At 30.7% G+C, this 19,001-nt stretch overlaps 2 protein-coding genes across 3 annotated transcripts; one reads left to right on the plus strand and one right to left on the minus strand.

The window, feature by feature from the left end:
- Positions 1–46: 46 nt before the first annotated feature.
- LOC100797316 (succinate dehydrogenase assembly factor 4, mitochondrial) lies at positions 47–2,092 on the minus strand. Of its 2 annotated transcripts, none has more exons than XM_041016941.1 (2): positions 1,857–2,092; positions 47–726 (listed from the first exon to the last, which is right to left on the minus strand). In XM_041016941.1, the coding sequence occupies exon 2, from the start codon at positions 650–652 to the stop codon at positions 317–319; it is 336 nt and encodes a 111-aa protein (XP_040872875.1). In that variant the 5' UTR covers positions 653–726; positions 1,857–2,092; the 3' UTR covers positions 47–316. The 2 variants fall into 2 exon arrangements, with proteins under 2 accessions (XP_040872875.1, XP_025984976.1); XM_026129191.2 differs by having other exon boundaries at positions 47–720; positions 1,852–2,091.
- A 4,933-nt stretch (positions 2,093–7,025) lies between these two features.
- LOC100798389 (uncharacterized) lies at positions 7,026–7,657 on the plus strand. Its single transcript, XM_003528892.4, has one exon. It carries the CDS (start codon positions 7,329–7,331, stop codon positions 7,569–7,571), a length of 243 nt encoding a protein of 80 aa, XP_003528940.1. The 5' UTR covers positions 7,026–7,328; the 3' UTR covers positions 7,572–7,657.
- The last annotated feature ends 11,344 nt before the right edge of the window (positions 7,658–19,001 follow it).

Consider the following 19,001-nt stretch of genomic DNA (forward strand, 5'->3'; position numbering starts at 1 on the left):
AGGAATTATGTAAGCAACAAATTAAGCGTTTCTCCAATTCTCACAATTTTAACTGCATAATAATAATGAATCAAAAGACAATGTCGTTACATAATCATCACATATAGTCATCCAATCAGAACTGAATAGGAAAAAAAAATACACAATATTAATGAAATTTAATTTATCATCTGCATGTTTGGATAAGCGTCAAAGGTAAACCTACTATTAGTAGCTTTCTTGTCTTTCCTTCAATTTGACGTGATTTTAGTTTGAGACGTGCATGTATAAAGTGGATCCAAACACACTATTATGGTATGCAGAGTGAAGTAAAAACTTAAAAATCAGAGCAGCGACCATTGCGTTCCCAGTCACCATACCTAGTGGGCTCAGGCCCCTTGGGTCCACCAATCTCACCTGTTTCTTTGTTAATACTGTCACCATCTTCGTGGTCTTCTTCGGGCTCATGGCTTTGTTTGTTCTCATCATGGAGAGATTCTTGAGGTGGTGTCTGTGCTTGTTCCCTGAGAGGGTTTTCGTGTTGTGGCTGAGTTGAAGAGCAGAGGAGCCGTGTCACTGTGTTGGAAACAAAATGAGTAAACTGCTCGGATTTGGTGCGGTGAAGAGCAGTGTTGGCTACACAGGACAGTGAGCGAGGGAAAGGGGTGGTCATTGTTGTTTGTTAATGATGTAAGGCAGATGATCAGAAATAAGAAAACTCGTACCAGAACGAACAAAACCCTGAAAATATGGTAAACAGGAATAATTAATATTAGTACAACAAATCTTGATGCCTCATGCAGTGAAAAATCAACAAACTTACCATATGAATCATTTTTTTTCTTTTTTGAAGACAAAGGATATGTGCTTTGGTTGAAGATTATTTTCTTGTAACACCACATACCAACTATTTTATCCAAAAAATTTCCACTTTTTATCCTGTAAATTTTCACTTCAACCATAGTAAACTATCTATAACTTATGTGTGAACAAGGAAACTCAAAGAATTACAAGATTAAATTATGGCAGACTATTCCACTGGTAGTTCCAAGGGAAGAACCTATCTCATTATTCATCAACTTTTAGTACAGATTTTTATGCAAAATAAAGCCTAGAACTATTGCCTCATGAGGCAAGTATTTATAGCATCACAGGAGGCAATAGACCATAATCCTACCACTGCTGGGTAGGTCTAGCTTTTTCTTGCAATCTGAAACCATTAGTGAGGGGAGGTTGTGAATTTGAAAACTAGGTAGGAATTCTAATAGTTAAAAGCAATGAGAATATATAATTTACTATTTGTAAATATCAATAGATACCTGTAACTGTAAAGTGCAAATTTTTACAAGACTTCTGAGTGCTCATTGCTCAAACACATTTTCCATGGACACAATTTTTACAAGACTTCTGAGTGCTCATCTATAGTAGCATCTCAAGCAATTTGCACATATATAAGAGCATGTTTTCCGGATTTCTTCCTTTCCCCTTGGCTAGACCATAACCATAACCCACCCCAAACCTATGTTACCTAAATCAATTATTAAAAACCACTCTTCCAACAAAGTTCCACCATTCCTAAGCCATCCATGTAAGTGAAAACACAGAGTCATACTCTACTCATACAATATTTAACAAGCAACAACAGAAATACAAACAAAACCCTATCCAACAATTTTCCTCATTACAGCATTTTCACAAATACCTTATGGGAAGAAAAATCACAAGAGTTCACAAAGTTGCAAGTAGCACACACATACCCAGTTATTCTATTTTACCGAGGTTGTAATTCTAATTCTAATTTTGAGTAGAAAAAAAACGCTAAAATGAAATTGTAACTACAAAGGAGTACGTTGGGGGGTTAGAAAGCTTAACTGAAATGGTTTAAAGCTCGCCCTTGGATTTTGATTCTTGTTGCTGCGCGTTTGACAGATAAATGGGGAAAGTAGAGTGAGGATTGGGTATTAGGCTGTGTTTGTTTTGTTATTATTCTTAAGTTAAGGCCACCGAACCGATAGCACTTACCGTGCTGAAACCACGAATTTGCTGTCAAACGAAGCACGCAACCCAGGGGACACGTTTTCTCTCCTCATTTTGCATAGGCTAAATTCATTCAATTCTCAAATATATTCTTAACATGCTTATAAAGAGGATCACTATTATGACAATAACGTTTTCTCCTTTAATATTGCATTTTTAATATTCTTAGATTTAAATTGAATTTCAATCTTTTTTTTTATAAAATTAACAATACATCAAAATATAAATTATTTATCATAAATCTAAAATATAATTTATATGTTCAAATATAATTATTTATTACATATTTTAATTGTAATATATATAATTTATATATTTGAAATTACTTATTATAAATTATAAATTTTAGTAGTATAAGATAAATATTCATTTTTTACCATGTACAAACTAAAATGTATGTGTACATAACAGAATAAAAGAAATTTTTTAATAATATTTCTGTTTAATTTTTAATTAATATTTTTTTCACTTTATTTAGTAAAAAAGTATTTATAGAATGTTTCCTGTCGCGCGTAAGTTGAATATTGGTTTGGTAAACTGGGCACTGCTATGGTTGATGTTTTTTAAAATTCTAATTCAACAGAGTTGAATGCTAAATTTCTGAAACGTATCAACATTCATTCAAAATTTAATTATTTAAACTATAAAAAACAAAACTATCCTTTAATAAAAGATAACACAGATCTGATAAAAAAAATTGATAACACGAAATAAATTTAACCTTATCTATTTAAAGAAAATTTAAATTCAAGAATCGTAGATAGTATTTACCAATTTGTATGAGAGAAGTGTTTGCCTTTGCGAGGAACGTAACATAATACAAGTACAAATGCTAACCCCGGGAAGAAATTAAGGGAGTCTAGCTTCCTTTCACTCCTTATTACACTACTAAAAATAGTTTTTTTATATTGGTTTTTTAAACTTTTTTACATCGATTATGACAGGTCATCGTAGTCGACAATGTTAAAAGTCACGCATCCTACAACGATGATTATTTGACCGATATGGAATAGGTCACATTTGAAGACGGGTGTCTTGTAAAACCTCTCTTGGCCAACCCTAAATGCCATGGAAACATATATCTCTGCTGAGATTCTCCAACAACTTTCTCTCCTCAACTCTCCATATCACACCCTAGTCAAAAGTACCGTCTTGGCCCTCGTAAAAAATGTTTGGTGTAGGTCATGGGTCCAAGAGGACCTGAGGGATACTATGGTCAATTGGGGTGTCATCCCTACCCTAGCAATGACCCTTCTTCCTGCAGCTCCTGACCTTGACGTCCAGAAAGGATGTGCATATACATCCTTGATTGGCTTTCTTGCAGATGATGATAAAGTAAGCTTTCCTTACTAAATCTTGAATCATGCTACGTACTTGGAACAACAATATTGAATCTCTATTTTGCTATGATGCATAGCTACGATACCACAATACCATTATTTAAAAATATATATAGGATATGATGTGTATTTAGAAATGTATAAAAAATTATAAAAGTAACATATTTAATATATAATTGTAATTTTGTAAACCCAAATTATAAATGTATTTCTTGAACATTAGTAAAAATAACTCATTGTCATAAATTATTTTATATTATTTACATACAGGAAAAAGTACTATTAATCTCTTTATTTTTTTCTTGAAATCATTCATAAACAGAAAATTTTCTATTTTTCAGAAAATTTTCTATTTTTCCTTCATCAAGGGATAACGACATGTTTATGTATTTTATGTAGTTGTATTAGATTGTCATGAAATACTTCATCCATGTATGTATCAACAACGAAGTATCCAAAGAATATACTTATTAGATAGTGAAACAAATTGAATTATTGATACTTCATAGGTTTGGATACTTCACAATACATATTTGTAAAGTATCCAAAAGTTTCGATATTATTGGATACGTGGGGCAAATTGGAGTATTAGTTTATGTGCATTCCGTTTGATTTGTTTAGAGGAAAATGTTATGTTTTTCTTATTTCAGATTTTTATAAATCATGAAGATTCTTAACTCTGATTTTTTTTCTTTTTCTTATCTTTACATCATCAAACAGCCAGAGCATCGGCAACTCATTGTAGATGCTGGAGCCTTGCCTTGTCTTATAGATTTGTTAAGGAGGCACAAGAGCAGCAGTACGTACCATTTCTCCACAAATAATTGATCTTTTAAAGAAAGTAGCTGCTGCTATAAACAACCTTGCTCGTAGAAATACCATCAGTAAGACCCATATCAGGTTTTTTCTCTTTTTTCCATACCTCTAAAAGATATATTCTACAACTATATATTCTATTCTTTACACTTATATATATATAGATATGCTATATTCAGGATGGAAGGTGGTATCCTCTTCTTGTTGAATTGTTGAATTCAATGACATAGAGGTACAAGGAGCAGCTGTAATGACCTTGAGAATTCTTGCATTTAATGATGATGAGAATAAATAAAAAAAAGGTAATATTTGACTTAATTTCTTCAGTAAATTGGTGTCTGATGTTAACAACAACATTTTTCAATTATCCAAAAATAATCTTCGAAAAAGTATTAAAAAATAATCTTTTAATAGACTATTTTGATTAAGTGTCAAATTATAGTGTTTTAGTTAATTAAGAAACGCAGATTTAGAAAGTATCAATGTACTAGAAGATATCAATGATGGAGATTGAAAATACAAGTTATCAAGTATGAAGATCAAAGATCAAAGTCATGGACGGTGAAAATTTAGTGAAAGTTTGTAGCGGATAATTATAATTTGTAATCTATAATTATAGAACTTGTATGTTGTAATAAGGGAGGTTTTGATACACAATCACTTAATTTCTCAAAACACAACTTGTCTATCATTGAAATAAGTAAAGGTTCAACAAGTTATCATGTATGTATTTAATTCCCCAACTTTTATGAACTCATGTCTTTTTATTTTACAGCATATTTTTAAATCTTTTACTTTTTTCAATCTTCATTTTGTTTTAAAACTTTACTTTTTCAATTTCTATTTCTAATTATTGTAGAAATTACTTACAAAATAATTATTGCATCGAAAACATTTCTATAAAAAAATATTTTATTATTTTATAAATTACAGTCTTATTATAATTAAAATGAATATGTTTATCAAAAATTATTATCATAAGTTACATTAAATATTAAATAATTCTCTATTAAGTTGAACTAAAAATTTGTTTATTTGACTAAAAAGAAATCATAATAAAAAAATGAATTTTATGTTTCACTTTTAAATATTTATTTATTAATAGAATCATTAAGTGAAAATTTATTTATTATTTTAAAAATATTTTCCTTTTAAGAAATAGATAAATTTTTCACAATTAATTAATTGTGTTATTGCTATAGTTGTTTACGATAATTAAAAATTGCAGATTGTTGAATGGAATGCATTACCCGCTCTTGTACTAATGCTTCGATCAGAGGATCCTATAATATAATGTTTATGCAATACATGGCGGTGAGATGCTTAGCTTATGATGTTTAGCTTTTTTTTCAACAAATTGGACCAGATGAAATCAGTATAGAATTCTGCCCCCACTAACTTGTAGATCATCTGAGTATCAATTGTATTTTTTTTTCTTTGTCCCTTTGGACATCCATATAAATTGGAACAACACTTGGCCAATGATGAACTATCATTTCAAAGACAAAATGCTTCTAAAAGTGACACGTGCCCACAATAAATCTCTATCAGTTTTTATCTGCTTACCTTTCATGGAAGGACAATTATTGGATCATATTATTCCATAGGACCAATAATATATATCCTTTATAGAGTGGATTAGCCAAGCTTGCTTGTCAACTTAATTTGTGTGGCTTGTACATGAAACGCAAGCAAGATTTTCAAGTGATGTTCAACAATATACGAAGAGTAGAAGATTCTATTTTTGAAAAAATCAAAAGAATTTTCAGTACTTTACTCGATATATATATGCAAATCAAAAGAAAACTAACTAAAAAAATAGTAATAATTACACAGACATACAAAATAACAACACACTTAAAGTTAAGCGTATTAAAATACCCTTTCTAAAAAATAAGTAGGAATATTTAATTTTAACAAATTATATATATATATAAGCTGGAAATGAAAACATCAGGATTTATTTATTTTAGTTTTCCTTTTTTGGGGTATATTTTGCTTCTCATATATACTTGATGTCTTCAACATTCTTACGTATTTAAATGTGATTGAGCATGAAACTGCCAGGTGTGCACTCAGCCATATGAAGGCATGAACTTCCCACGTGGTCACCCTCTAACTCTTCATGTTGCCTCTCTCAGCCATTGTCATGTTCTTTCGATTTGATTCCTCATCTAATTGGGTCCCCCAATGCAATAATTAATACTTTATCCCTCAATTAATCTCGTCTTTTAATTTATTAGTTTAAATCATATAATTAAAATAAAATAATATAGTAAAGTGTATATTAATCAATTTTAAATTGCACAAGAAACTCCTTTTAAAAAAACTACACAAAAAGTTCAGGAACTCGATCTATTAAAATTTTATGAGCACATAAATGTATAAAAGAAAATATTTTTTTTATGCTGGTATTTTAATCCACATGCATATGTTGGTGTATATGCCCTATGGATTGGATTCATTGTTCTCTTTAATGTTCATTTGTGCTTTATATATATAATTATATACGACTTAGAGTTCCTCTTGTACTTTATAAATAATTAAACATGTTGCTTATGTAAAAAAAAAAAGTCTATTTAATATCGACAACTTTCATATTTTATTAATATTTTAATTATAATTAAAGAAAAATCAAATATAAAAGATGATTCACATTAAAAAAATCAGGTAAAAGATAAGAAAACTTTTCAATTTATGGATTATTTTCTTATTATAATTTAGAATAAAATCAAAGGTCATGTGAACAGAATTAGATAGGAAAAATATTCTTTATAATATCAATAAATTTTTTAATACTTTAATGTATTTTGAATAAATAAAAAACATAGATGATGTTATTCAGACAACAAATTAATAGTTTATTCTTCATGTCCTATCTTTTTTTTTGTGTTTGCTTTTTGCATCATTAACCGTTGGATTCCTTATTATTTTAGTCTTTTTCTTATCTCTTTTCCATCCAAAGATCAAAGATGGAAAGAGGTGGATAGATCTTAATAGATATGTAAAATCACCATCATTATTATTATTATTATTATTATTATTATATAAAAGGGTCTATCTTTGCCTTGGTGTGTTTTATTCTATGTAAAGGAACATCCTGTTTTCCCAACCAACTTGAAGCTCCTTCTACCAAAACCAACAGCATCATCATCCATGGCATCTCAAGGTCACGGTAACAAGCTCATCGTTTCAACATCACCAAAGAGTGATAGTGGCGGCGGCGGTGGCGGCACGGGATCATTGCCCAAAGGACAGTGCTTGTGCTCACCAACGACACATGAAGGGTCCTTCCGGTGCCGTTTGCATCGTGGGCATACAGCTTCACCAGCTAATTGGATGAAACGCTCCAAGTCCATGCCTGCCAATAAGCCTGTGGTTTCTGACTCCACATGCTGATGATAACAAAAAAAAACTATTGTGAGTTATGTGTTCATGTGTACCTTTATATGATATGATATGAATCCTTGCTTGCAACTCTTGAATTTTGGCAGTGTTGATTTTATATATGCTTTGGAACTTTGTTGTTCCACCTCTCAAGTTTTCCCTATGCTTAATTACATATACATAAATTAATTATAGAAGTAGGTGTGACTATTTTGATTATTGGGTGGATCGTGGAGTTGCTAGGTCTTAATTTGCTTCTCTGATTTTGTCATAATCCTTTTCTAGAGTGTTTAATTTCATATTAGGATGTGATTTTTCACGTGTCATGTGATTTTAATTTTCATATCTCAAATATAATTTCTTATTTCTCAATGGATTTTCTATTTCTAGACAAACTAGAAACCAATGAAGTGGTGGATTTCAACTTTCTAGCAACTTCAAGTTTTTCTAGATATTCGATGGGTTTAGATCCTGCGCATTGTACTATACTTTTTTGGGTGGGTATGATATATTTTATGAATTTTTTTTCTTCAATAATATATCATAAGAGAATTGAGGATATGTTTTACTAGATCATGATAAAGTTGCAAAAGCAGAGGTCCATCGTTTCAGATAACAGAGTCATATAGTTTGGAGCTGTAGAATTAGAAGAAGAAAAAAAGCTTTTATGTTTTTTGTATTTTAAATATATATTATATGATTGGTTTTCTCACAATATATAAGATGTTTTTTTGTAACTGAGATGATATAGCGTGGTTTTTGCATTCACCAGGAATTGAAAAACAGAAGGAAAAATAAAAAAGATGTTATTTATTGAATTACTAGTGATCTAGATGATCAGAACAAATACGATCATTGTAATTTACTTGGCTCACCCATTTTGATTATTGATATTATTTTTCTGGACAACAAGTAAACGAGTTGGATGGGCTTTGAATGGCTTGCGATTTTAGCAATATTGCATATATATGAAGACATTGAGAATGACGATAATCATGTAATGTATGTATTCAAGTCAACAATTAATTGGTAATACCAGAAAAACCACCCTCTGAAAACAAAACCGATGGCTCTTAAATCTCGATAAAGACACTGCCATTGCATTATCAAGATTTTTTGCTTTGTCGCCTTCTTCCTTCTTCCACTAGGTTCTTGTTTTTAGAATAAGAAAATACTACTTTGAAACATGCAATTTGTATTTTTCTAATGAAAATCAACAAAAACGGACTATCCTTTATTAGCTGACTTTCAAAAAGAAATGAAGCCATATGCAATAGTAATATTTATGTGGTATATACTCAACCAAACAATATGAACATTTAGCGTTATTAAATATGGATTTTATGTAAACAAAGTTTAATAGATTTTATTAAACTTACTAAATGATAATATATAAAAGAATCGTCATTAGATGAAAAATATTCTATTATTAATACATCGTAATTTAACTCTTTAAATATTACCACGGTTGAATAAATGGTTACATATAACATTAACTGTACCATAGAATGCGTAGATTAGTTAGCAAAAACTATTCCACCTTGATCAGTAAGTCGTCTTGAGTTCAAATATTAAAAATGCAGATATTTTAAAATTTGATAGGGATCTTTATAATCTTTAGTGGTTTTCGGTTGACTTACATTACATGTGTATGAAATTTAAAAAAAAAAAAAATATGTATGAATTTTTGTTTCATAACTATTGATATCTTAGCGTTTTCATTTTCTTTTTATGAAAAAAACTATTGATATTTTATAAACTTAAACTTAAAGTCATATTAATTAATTTTTTCACCTGTTAATAATTGCCACAATAACTTATTGCAAATAATAATTAAATAAAAAAACAGATTAATCTAAATCTCTATATTATAATATCTGAGTTTATTAAATAGTAGTATTCCATAAATTATACACATCAACTTTATCAACAAAGTCGTTAGTTGAAGTATATTGAATTTAATTTTCTTAAGTAAGATGATAGGTTTAAATTTTGTAAATAGAAAAAATATGATTGAAATAAAATAATTTTATTAAAAATGATTCGTTAGATTTTTTAAGAAAGATTAATCATAAATAAATTCGATGAGTATTTTATATTATAATTTGTTTGAGAAAATAAAGTCGGTCAAGAGCCAACATGAGAATAAAGTCGGTGTAGCGGAGATGAGGATGTTGCGGTGGATGTGTGGTAAGACTCGACAGGATAAAATTAGAAACGAAGCTATTAGAGTGAGGGTTGGAGTAGCGCCTATTGTAGAGAAGATGGTGGAAAATAGACTTAGGTGGTTTGGGCATGTAGAGAGAAGACCGGTAGACTCTGTAGTGAGGAGAGTAGACCAGATGGAGAGAAGACAAACAATTCGAGGCAGAGGAAGACCCAAAAAGACTATAAGAGAGGTTATAAAAAAGGATCTCGAAATTAATGGTTTGGATAGAAGTATGGTACTTGATAGAACATTATGGCGGAAGTTGATCCATGTAGCCGACCCCACCTAGTGGGATAAGGCGTTGTTGTTGTTGTTGTTGTTTGAGAAAATATATATTAAATGAAGATAATATTATATTAGAAAAATATTAGGTAGGTTTCAACCAGCTCCACCGTTTGGGAATAAAGAATTCAATGCCAATCTTTTCAGCATATATGTAGCTGTGATCGTGATGATTTCATTACAAATTTACAATGGCGCTAAAACTCGTTGCCATCATATGAATTCTAGCTAATAATCTTTCACATGGAAATCAATGATAACTTGCTCTAAGTGGACCTATATATCCATTAAAGGTATATAATATTTTGTCTCATTTTTAAGAATAATTGTATCCTAAACAAACTAGAATTGATGTCACTATCACAAGTCTAGATATTCTAAACCACTTTGATCATTTCAATTCTTTAAGATATTTGGATAGATTACTTGTTAATAAAAATTCGGTCACTATCATTTACCTAAAAGAAAATCAGTCATGTACCAAATAAAATAAAAACCGTCACTATCACATGATTTACATCTACTAAGGAACTTGAATTATTGTTTGGTGGCTAGTAGAACTTATCCACATAACAAATTAAGGGAAAAAAGGGGTTGCTAGAAAGGGTGAATGTACAATGTATAGACAGGAACATAATTTTACATGTTTAAATTTTAATTATGTTAAGATGTCATTTTTTTAATTATGTTAAATTAAAATACAAACAAATATATTTTTAATTTCAAAATAAATTATTTACCTTTAATTGAACTTCAAAAACATAATTGAACTTCCATGCGTATTTTTATTTTTATATTATAGGTATTTTCTATTGAGACTATTAGTTAACCTTGCGTTAATTAATTTATATACATTCAGTGGTAAACATTATTTTATTTAAAGATCACAATACTTAAATATTTAATTAATTTAAATCAAGTTAGCGATATGTGGTAATTACTAGATCGGGGGGTTTGTAAAAAAAGCACGTAATAATGACAAAATCTTAACATTGGTTGATAAAAAAACTGTGTGACCAAAAAAGAAACTAATATATGCACATGAAAAATCCAAAAAAAAAGATACAATATAAAAAAGATAAAATACAAACAGTAAATAATTAATTCTAAATATAATAAAAACAATAGCCTCATCAAATATTGATTTTCAGCAAAACTATTATAATTACTGAAAATTAAAACATTGAAAACTTCAAGAATATTACATCATTTTGCTAGAAATATATAATTAAAAGGGATATATTATCAAATTCTGAATATATCAGAGAGACTTCTTGCATATTCTTCAATATATTTACCTACAATCTCCTTCTATTTCTTCAATTGTCATGGAGATAGTGTTTGAATAGGTTGGGATGATGAATCAAGAAATCATATCTCGTAGCCTTTTGAAAGTAACTTAGAATGTGTTTAAAAATCCGGTGAAAAATGACTTTTAAGACAAAAGTAATTTTATCAAAGGATCATCATGATCTTTGTTTTGGAACGTATTACAATAATTTCAACATTCACTTATTTGTTCAAATTATATATGCGTAATTCTCATTTTGAAATTTTCATTTTCTTGATAGGTCAAGAACAACCATGCTCCAAATTTCAAATTATAATGTTTCATAATGTTGTTTATTCCATAAACGAAAGATGCATTGCTATCAAACTTTTGCATAATGATACCTATTCAAGTTCCAATTTCATCTATAAACCAACATTTTGAAGGAACTTCTTCCTTATATGATTAATAAAAACTCCAAAAGTAACAGAAACTTTGACCAGTTCATAATAAAAAAAATGAACCAAATTAATACTAAATTAAATATCAAATACAAATTGAAAATCAAATTAGAAATAAACTATACAATTGTTTTATTAAACATGACCAAATTCCATTAAATAGAGACTTAATTAAACACTTACTACCCACTGTTTCAATATTTCTATACTTAACTTTTATCATAAGTGAGTACTTATTCATTGCATCAAGATTGTTATATCATTCGGCAGAATAAAGTTTTAAATTTATTGATGAATATTGTCAACATTTATCCCAACTTTTATCATAAGTGAGTAAAAAACAAATGGAAGAATTTTTTATTTTTTTATCTTTTTTACAACAACAAATAAAGGGATTTTTTTTACGACCAAATGAAAGGAGTTTAAGATTACATATACATTGGTAATTTGTCTCAACTAAAGTATTATCTCTTGCATCTAACATTATGTTTAACATTTTGGGCGTGAAAATGAATAGTCACACTCTTGAGCAACCCTCCTCTCATACCCACTGACCTACACGGCTACACCTGATACTCAACCAGCTCCACAACTAATCCAATTGAGAACCATCAAGACTCATATATGCAGAAAGGGATCAATAATCGTGGAGGTGATGATGGTCATGGAGGCCTCAAAGGCCCAAGTGGAGATGGCGAAATGGATAGATATATCAGTGATGGTTGTCATGTTAGTGATAATAAGTGGAATGATCCTATTAGTAATAGTTATATTGTCACATGGGTGATCCTATTATGGGATTAATCATCAATTTGATTTAATTACACTAAAATTCATTATATGTCCTAGAGAGTGTATTTTGTAAGAATTAAACTCAAGTCTTTTTCACCCATTGAGTTATTTAATTTGTTTAATTTTTATTACTAAAAAATTAGCTAAAATATGTTATTCATACCTGAAAAATAGGTTATTTTCAAACTAATACCTCAAATTCACTTTTGGTTAATTATGTGCCTGAAAAACTTTTATGTTTTAACGAAGTATCTGTCATCAGTCTCATTATATTAAGTGATGACATGACACACAGAATGTCACGTCATCAAGCCTAATCACTTAATATGTAATCAAATTAAGTCATGTCATTATTTATTTTTAAAAAAAATAATCAAATTATTATATTTTATTAACTAACAATTTTTTTTAAAAAAATGACTAGAATTTGGAAAACGTTCCCTCTTCAAAAGCATAAGTTCATCTTCTAGGTAATGGTAGTGGCTTTTTGTAATGACTGATTGTGAGTGTTATCAAGGTTTATTGTGATATCTTCTAAGTGAAAACAAAACGAGAGAGTCTCCTTCATGTGTACGCGTTATCTCATTCAAGAGATGAGTCATCTTCGAACTATAGCAGGTAATGTGATTTTTTCATTTTGTTTACTTGCTTTCCCTTTCTTAGTGGTCTCTTTGTCTCCTATTATGGTGTTGCAATGGTCCATGTTTTGTGAAGTTGAAAATTTTTTATTTGGATTTTTTCGGGTTTTATTAAGGTCTGAGTACAAAATGATTAAGGGTTCGACTATAGTTTAACTGTGTTTGATTAGGGTTCAATTATGGTCTAATTAATGGTGAACATTAAATTGATAAACATTGTTTATATTTTTGTTGCAAGCATGAGTTTCAAATTAAAAGAAGACCCTATGATGCAATATGTTGGGACTAGCATTCTAGAAGTGTCATTGATATAGATGTTGACAAGTGATCATTCTTTGAAGCAATTGGAATTTTAAAAAAAGACTTTGGATATGGTGATTAACCAATGAGGCTATGGTGGAAAGGTAGTGATGGTGAGTATAACAAGATTACTATGGACAGTCATGCATTGGAGTTGTCTAATTATGTCATTGCTAACAGTTGTGAGGTGGAGTTGTTTGTGGAATGTGCTGGTGGTAATAAGGTGGTTGTGGATGGAAATTTTTCTGGTGATTCTAAAGACAGTAGTGATGAATCAGTGAAGGATGTTTAGTTAGATGACTCTAAGGAGAAAAGAGTAATTGGATTGGATGATGGTTTTAATTTATCTATTCCAGAAATTGTTATACTGAAAAATAAATGAATAAAGAGGTCAACTTTAAAAAAGGTGTGTAATCCGAGGGAGGAAGGTGATTCAAGTAATGATGCTTGTGCTAGTGTTTTTGTTCACAAAGATGATGACATAGCTAACAACCAACGTGTATGTGTTGAATTAATTGAAGTATCTAACGATTACTTCAACCAGGAGGAAAACTTAAACCTACCAAGTGAAGTGCAAAGTAATGCACATTTTAGGCTGGTGGACAAGGTTGATGGAGGTAAAAAGGTTGTTGGTAAGGGTGAGAAGGCTAGTAGTGGAGGTAAGAAGCTTCCTGGTAGAGGTAAGAGGGCTTAATACAATTATGTGAATTTTAGTGGCAGTTTATTTATGGCACACACTTTGCCTGCAAATCATATTGAAGATGGGTATGTTAGTGAACATTTATGCAATGATGATTCAGTTTAAGAGGTATTTAAGAAAAAATATGAAAGATTCAACAAAAAGTTGTTTTGTAAGGAATTTAAATGGAAGTTGGGATTGGAGTTTGTTTCTCTAAAAGAGTTCAAAGAAGCCATACTGAAATACAATGTGTTAAATGGGAGAGAAATCAAGTTTGATTTTAATGATAAGAGGTGAGCAAGAGCAAGGTGTAAGCATTGCATTGACTATCTGGTATATGCCAGTAAGGTAGGTTAAAGTGAGACATATATGCTTGATACCTTACATCCTAAACACACATGTGAGAGGGTTTTCAATAACAGAAGTATTAGTCTACCTGGGTGACCAAATGCTTACATGTCTCTAAATGACATAATTGGTGAAATAAGGGCTAACTATTCAATTGGAATTTCAATGTCTAGGGCATGGAGGGCCAAACAACTAGCAAAACAAGTAGTTAATGGTGATTGTATCAAACAGTATTCCTAGCTTTGGTCAAATGCAATTGAATTGAAGGATAGATGCACAAACAATTTATGCTTGATTCGAGTGGAAAGACCATCCATTGAAGTACTACCAAAATTTTGTAATTTCTACATGTTCTTAGAAGGTCCAAAATCTGCTTTAAAAAAGGCATGTAGATCCCTGATTGGTGTAGATGGATGTCATCTCAAATCAAAGTTTGGAGGTCAATTCTTGATTATTGATGGCAGAAATCCGAATGACCAGTACATGCCTATTGCTTTTGTTGTTGGAGGATATTGGTAATGTTGAATCCAAAATTTGCTTTTGTACCTGGCTCTCAAAAAGAGCCCATTAGGTCAAGAAGAAGATATCACTCTGCATAAAAAAAGAAAAGAAGGAAATTTTGAAAATCAATGCACAGAGCAGCGCAAAACCCTTAAAGTTAAAAGGAACCAATCTGGTGGCGCCATTTGGCGAGCTTTGTGAGATAAGAGAAAAGGGTCATCAGGTAACCCCTCATTCCTCACTCTCTCACGTTTCCTAACCATCTTCTTTTTGTTTTTTCTGTCTCTTTTTCTTTATCTTCTTCCTCCTCCTCCTCATCTTCTTCTTCTTCTTCTTCTTCTTCTTCTTCTTCTTCTTCTTCTTCTTCTTCTTTTCAAACCATTGTGCCACCCTTCGTCCATCATGGTTGTCGGCGAGGCCTACACAATTTTTTTTCCTCCCATCCCTTTATTTTGTTGGGTTGTGCACATGCTTCTTTGATGAGTTTTTTGGTTTTTTTAATATCTTTTTATACATGCACCCTTTTTCGTTTTGGGCCTAGTCCATTTTGCAAAGTCTATAATAAGATGCAAAAGCTATTCACACCACTTTTTTCATACATACAACTTCTTGTTTTGGGCCTAGCCCATTTTTGTTAAGCCTGAAATAAAATGAAAAAATTCTATTTACACCTCTTTTCTTGATGCATGCACCTTTTCCATTTTGGGCCCAACTCATTTTTTTTGTTAAGTCCAAAAAATAAAACTGATGGTTACACTTCATTCTTTATATGTACACCGCTATCACTTAGGATGGTGACTAGGCCGTCGTGTCAGCACTCCGTCAATGTTGACTAAGTCCAAGTCAATTCTTTGACTTTAACAAAAGCAAAAAAGAAAAAGAAAAAGAAATAAAAAATAAAAATAATTATATATATTAGTGATTAGCTCTTTATTTTATTGTATTTCTTTATTGTCTCTATCGTTTATTTTTCAATGTAATTTTCTTTTTTATCATTAACTAGCTAGTTAGTTTAATTAATAATGCATTATAAATATCTCGTTATAAATCTTATTTTCCCCACGTTTCAATCTCGCATCCTTAATTACTAAGGGTACTCCCCACTTTTATTCTATCACTTTCCATTTTTATTCTATTTATCTGATTTCGTAGCACTATTTCAATATTTATTTATTTTTGAAAATCCGCATTAGCATTCTTTAATACTCGTTTATGTTATGTGCACTCCATGCCGGGTTTGCGACTTGCTTGGTGGTGTTTCAATAATGTGTGTGTAAATTTTGTGAATAACATGTTGGGTCTCCGACTTGCTTAAGTTCACAAAGTTTATCACAAAACTAAAATCTTTTCTAAAAATGGTAACATTCTCAAATAAATGACCACTCAATTCTCCTTTTTCATGTTACACGCACTGCATGTTGGGTCTCCGACTTGTTTGAAAATGTTTCAATCAAGTGAGTAAATTTTGTGAATGTCATGATTGGTCTCTGGCTTATTTAACTTCACAAAGTTTACTACAAAATCAAAACCTTTCAAAATAAAATAAAATCAACTAAACACACAACCTTTTTTTCTACAAAGAATTATGTAAGTCTCATTTTCTCATTGCACCTAGGGATACGTAGAAACGAGGACAAATCCTCTGTCGACCCAAAATAAAACTAAAAAAATAAAATCTTTTTTTAAAAAATAAAAATTTGATTTTCCTTTCTAAATAAAAGAAAATATAACAAAATGTAATTTATGTTTTCAAGGAAAGATAAATAATTAAAAGTCACTTTATTTTTTAGAGCACTCAATTAAAGGCTGTCGTTTTCATGACAGGCACGTGGGGTGCTAACACCTTCCCCGGGCGTAAACGACTTTTGAATCCTTTTTCTCAAATCGTAGACTATTCCTTATCCTTTTTTATTTTTCTGACATTTTCCTTAAATAAACGTTGGCGACGACTCCTCAAGTTTTTCATTTTTTTGGAAAACAATTTGTTTATTTATCTAAATAATTTTTTTAATTTATTTTACCGTCCCATCATGGCCCACGTTGCGACAGATATAATAAGCAAAGTTGTTCATGTAACTTCTAGGGATTAATTGGCATACCTTGCAAACATGCAATGGCTGTCATACAATTCAAAAAAATTAAGGTTGTGGATTATGTGAATAATTGTTATTCAATGGATACATATGGTATTTGTTATGGACGTAAGGTGACATCAATTAATGGTATGGATATGTGGTCAATGAGATTCAACCACCAAAATACAAAAAAGGTCCTAGTAGACCAAAGAAATTGAAAAAGAGAAAGCCTGATGAAGACCCTAATAGGACAAGGCTAAGAAGGGACCTAACTCCTTATAAATGCATCTGATATGGGGCATCAGATCATAATACTAGGAGATGTTCATTGCCACCTCTAGTAGTACCTGAAGAAGTAAATGAGGAAGCTAGTAGAGCTATTGAAGTTGTAGCTGAGGATACAACTCAAGGTGCAAATGTTGAGGTTCAGACTAGGCAACTCAATGTAGTTAAGGGAGGCATTGAGGGAGCAACTGAGGGTGGAAATGCGGGTGCACCTAGCTATTGGAGTTCAGACCGGACAAGTCAATGTTGTTGAGGGTGACACTAAGGGAGTAGCTGAAGCTGGAACTGAGGGTGGAGGTGGTAGAGTTCAAACCAGTCTATTCAACATCAGAAGAATGACATCACACAAATCAAATGCACAAACAGAAATAATAAGGTAAGTTTTTTATACGTTTAACATACTATATGATGGTTCATATAGATTAATTGTTACACTTAATTTTTTAGGGAAAAGGTGTGCAACAGTCTGTAACAAAAGCTCTCAGTCCTCATTAATAACAGTAGGCCAAACCTACAAATAGACATACAATGGTATTAATGCCTATGCATTAATTTTGTACTTACTGGTATTAATCTCATGCATTAATTTTTAGAAATTTCAATTTTGTAGGGGCATTGTAGGCATAATAGATTTGTTAATGAAACACTTAAGAAACTTGCTCCTAAACGCAAGCCACCAACAACTAATATTACAAATTCAAGAAAAAAATGAAAGGTTGTCAACTACCAACTGTTGAGAAGAAGGTTGAGATGAGAATTGGTCTTCTTGCCATTCAGGCCAAGACAAACGCATCAATTGACAAATCTAAAGAACCAATTGAAGATACTAATGGACAAAAATAGGATTGTATGAAATACTTTTGTAGTGGGGTGTGGGAATTTTATTTTGCAGTGTAGGAATCTTGCTTTATTGTTTACTTTATTGGAACCATGTGCAGAATTTGTTGCACCTTTTGTGTATTTATTCTAGACAGTGGGCATCTTAAGTACTAATTTAGGCCTTTTGGGATCATGTTACTTATATTAAATAATTGTGACTTATCATTAATAAATTCAAATCTCTTTTGCTAAATAGAAATGGTCATAAATGCTGAAGTAAACAGTAAGACACTGAAGTGTTCAATGAATCAAAACAGTAGAACAAAAAAAAAACTCAAGCAGTTTGACTTAAATAAGTTTTTCATACCCGCAAAATAAACAATTTTTATTTTATTACCTAAAATTTATATTTTTGACATCGAAGTACCTGAAAAATAAATCATTTTCATTTTACTACCTCAAATTCATTTTTGTTCCAACAAAGTACCTAACATTGTTGGGCTTAGTAATTAGTAGTAAGCCAGTATCGAATATCACAAAACAATAACAGGTCCAAATTTAAAATTAAGCATCAGTACAATACAACTTTAACACATCATAAACTCATATCATTGGAAGCATCCAACTGCATCAAATACAACATTGTTACTTTCCAAAATTTACATCTCAACACACCAAATTTAAGAAGACAACTACCAAAAACCTACCATCAGTAAATACACTCAAGGAAAATCAATTCCTTCTATGACCACTAACATTCATTGCAATTACAATACTTGGTAA

Source organism: Glycine max, chromosome 7 (genome assembly GCF_000004515.6).
Source record: "Glycine max cultivar Williams 82 chromosome 7, Glycine_max_v4.0, whole genome shotgun sequence".
In the NCBI taxonomy this organism is placed as follows: domain Eukaryota; kingdom Viridiplantae; phylum Streptophyta; class Magnoliopsida; order Fabales; family Fabaceae; genus Glycine; species Glycine max.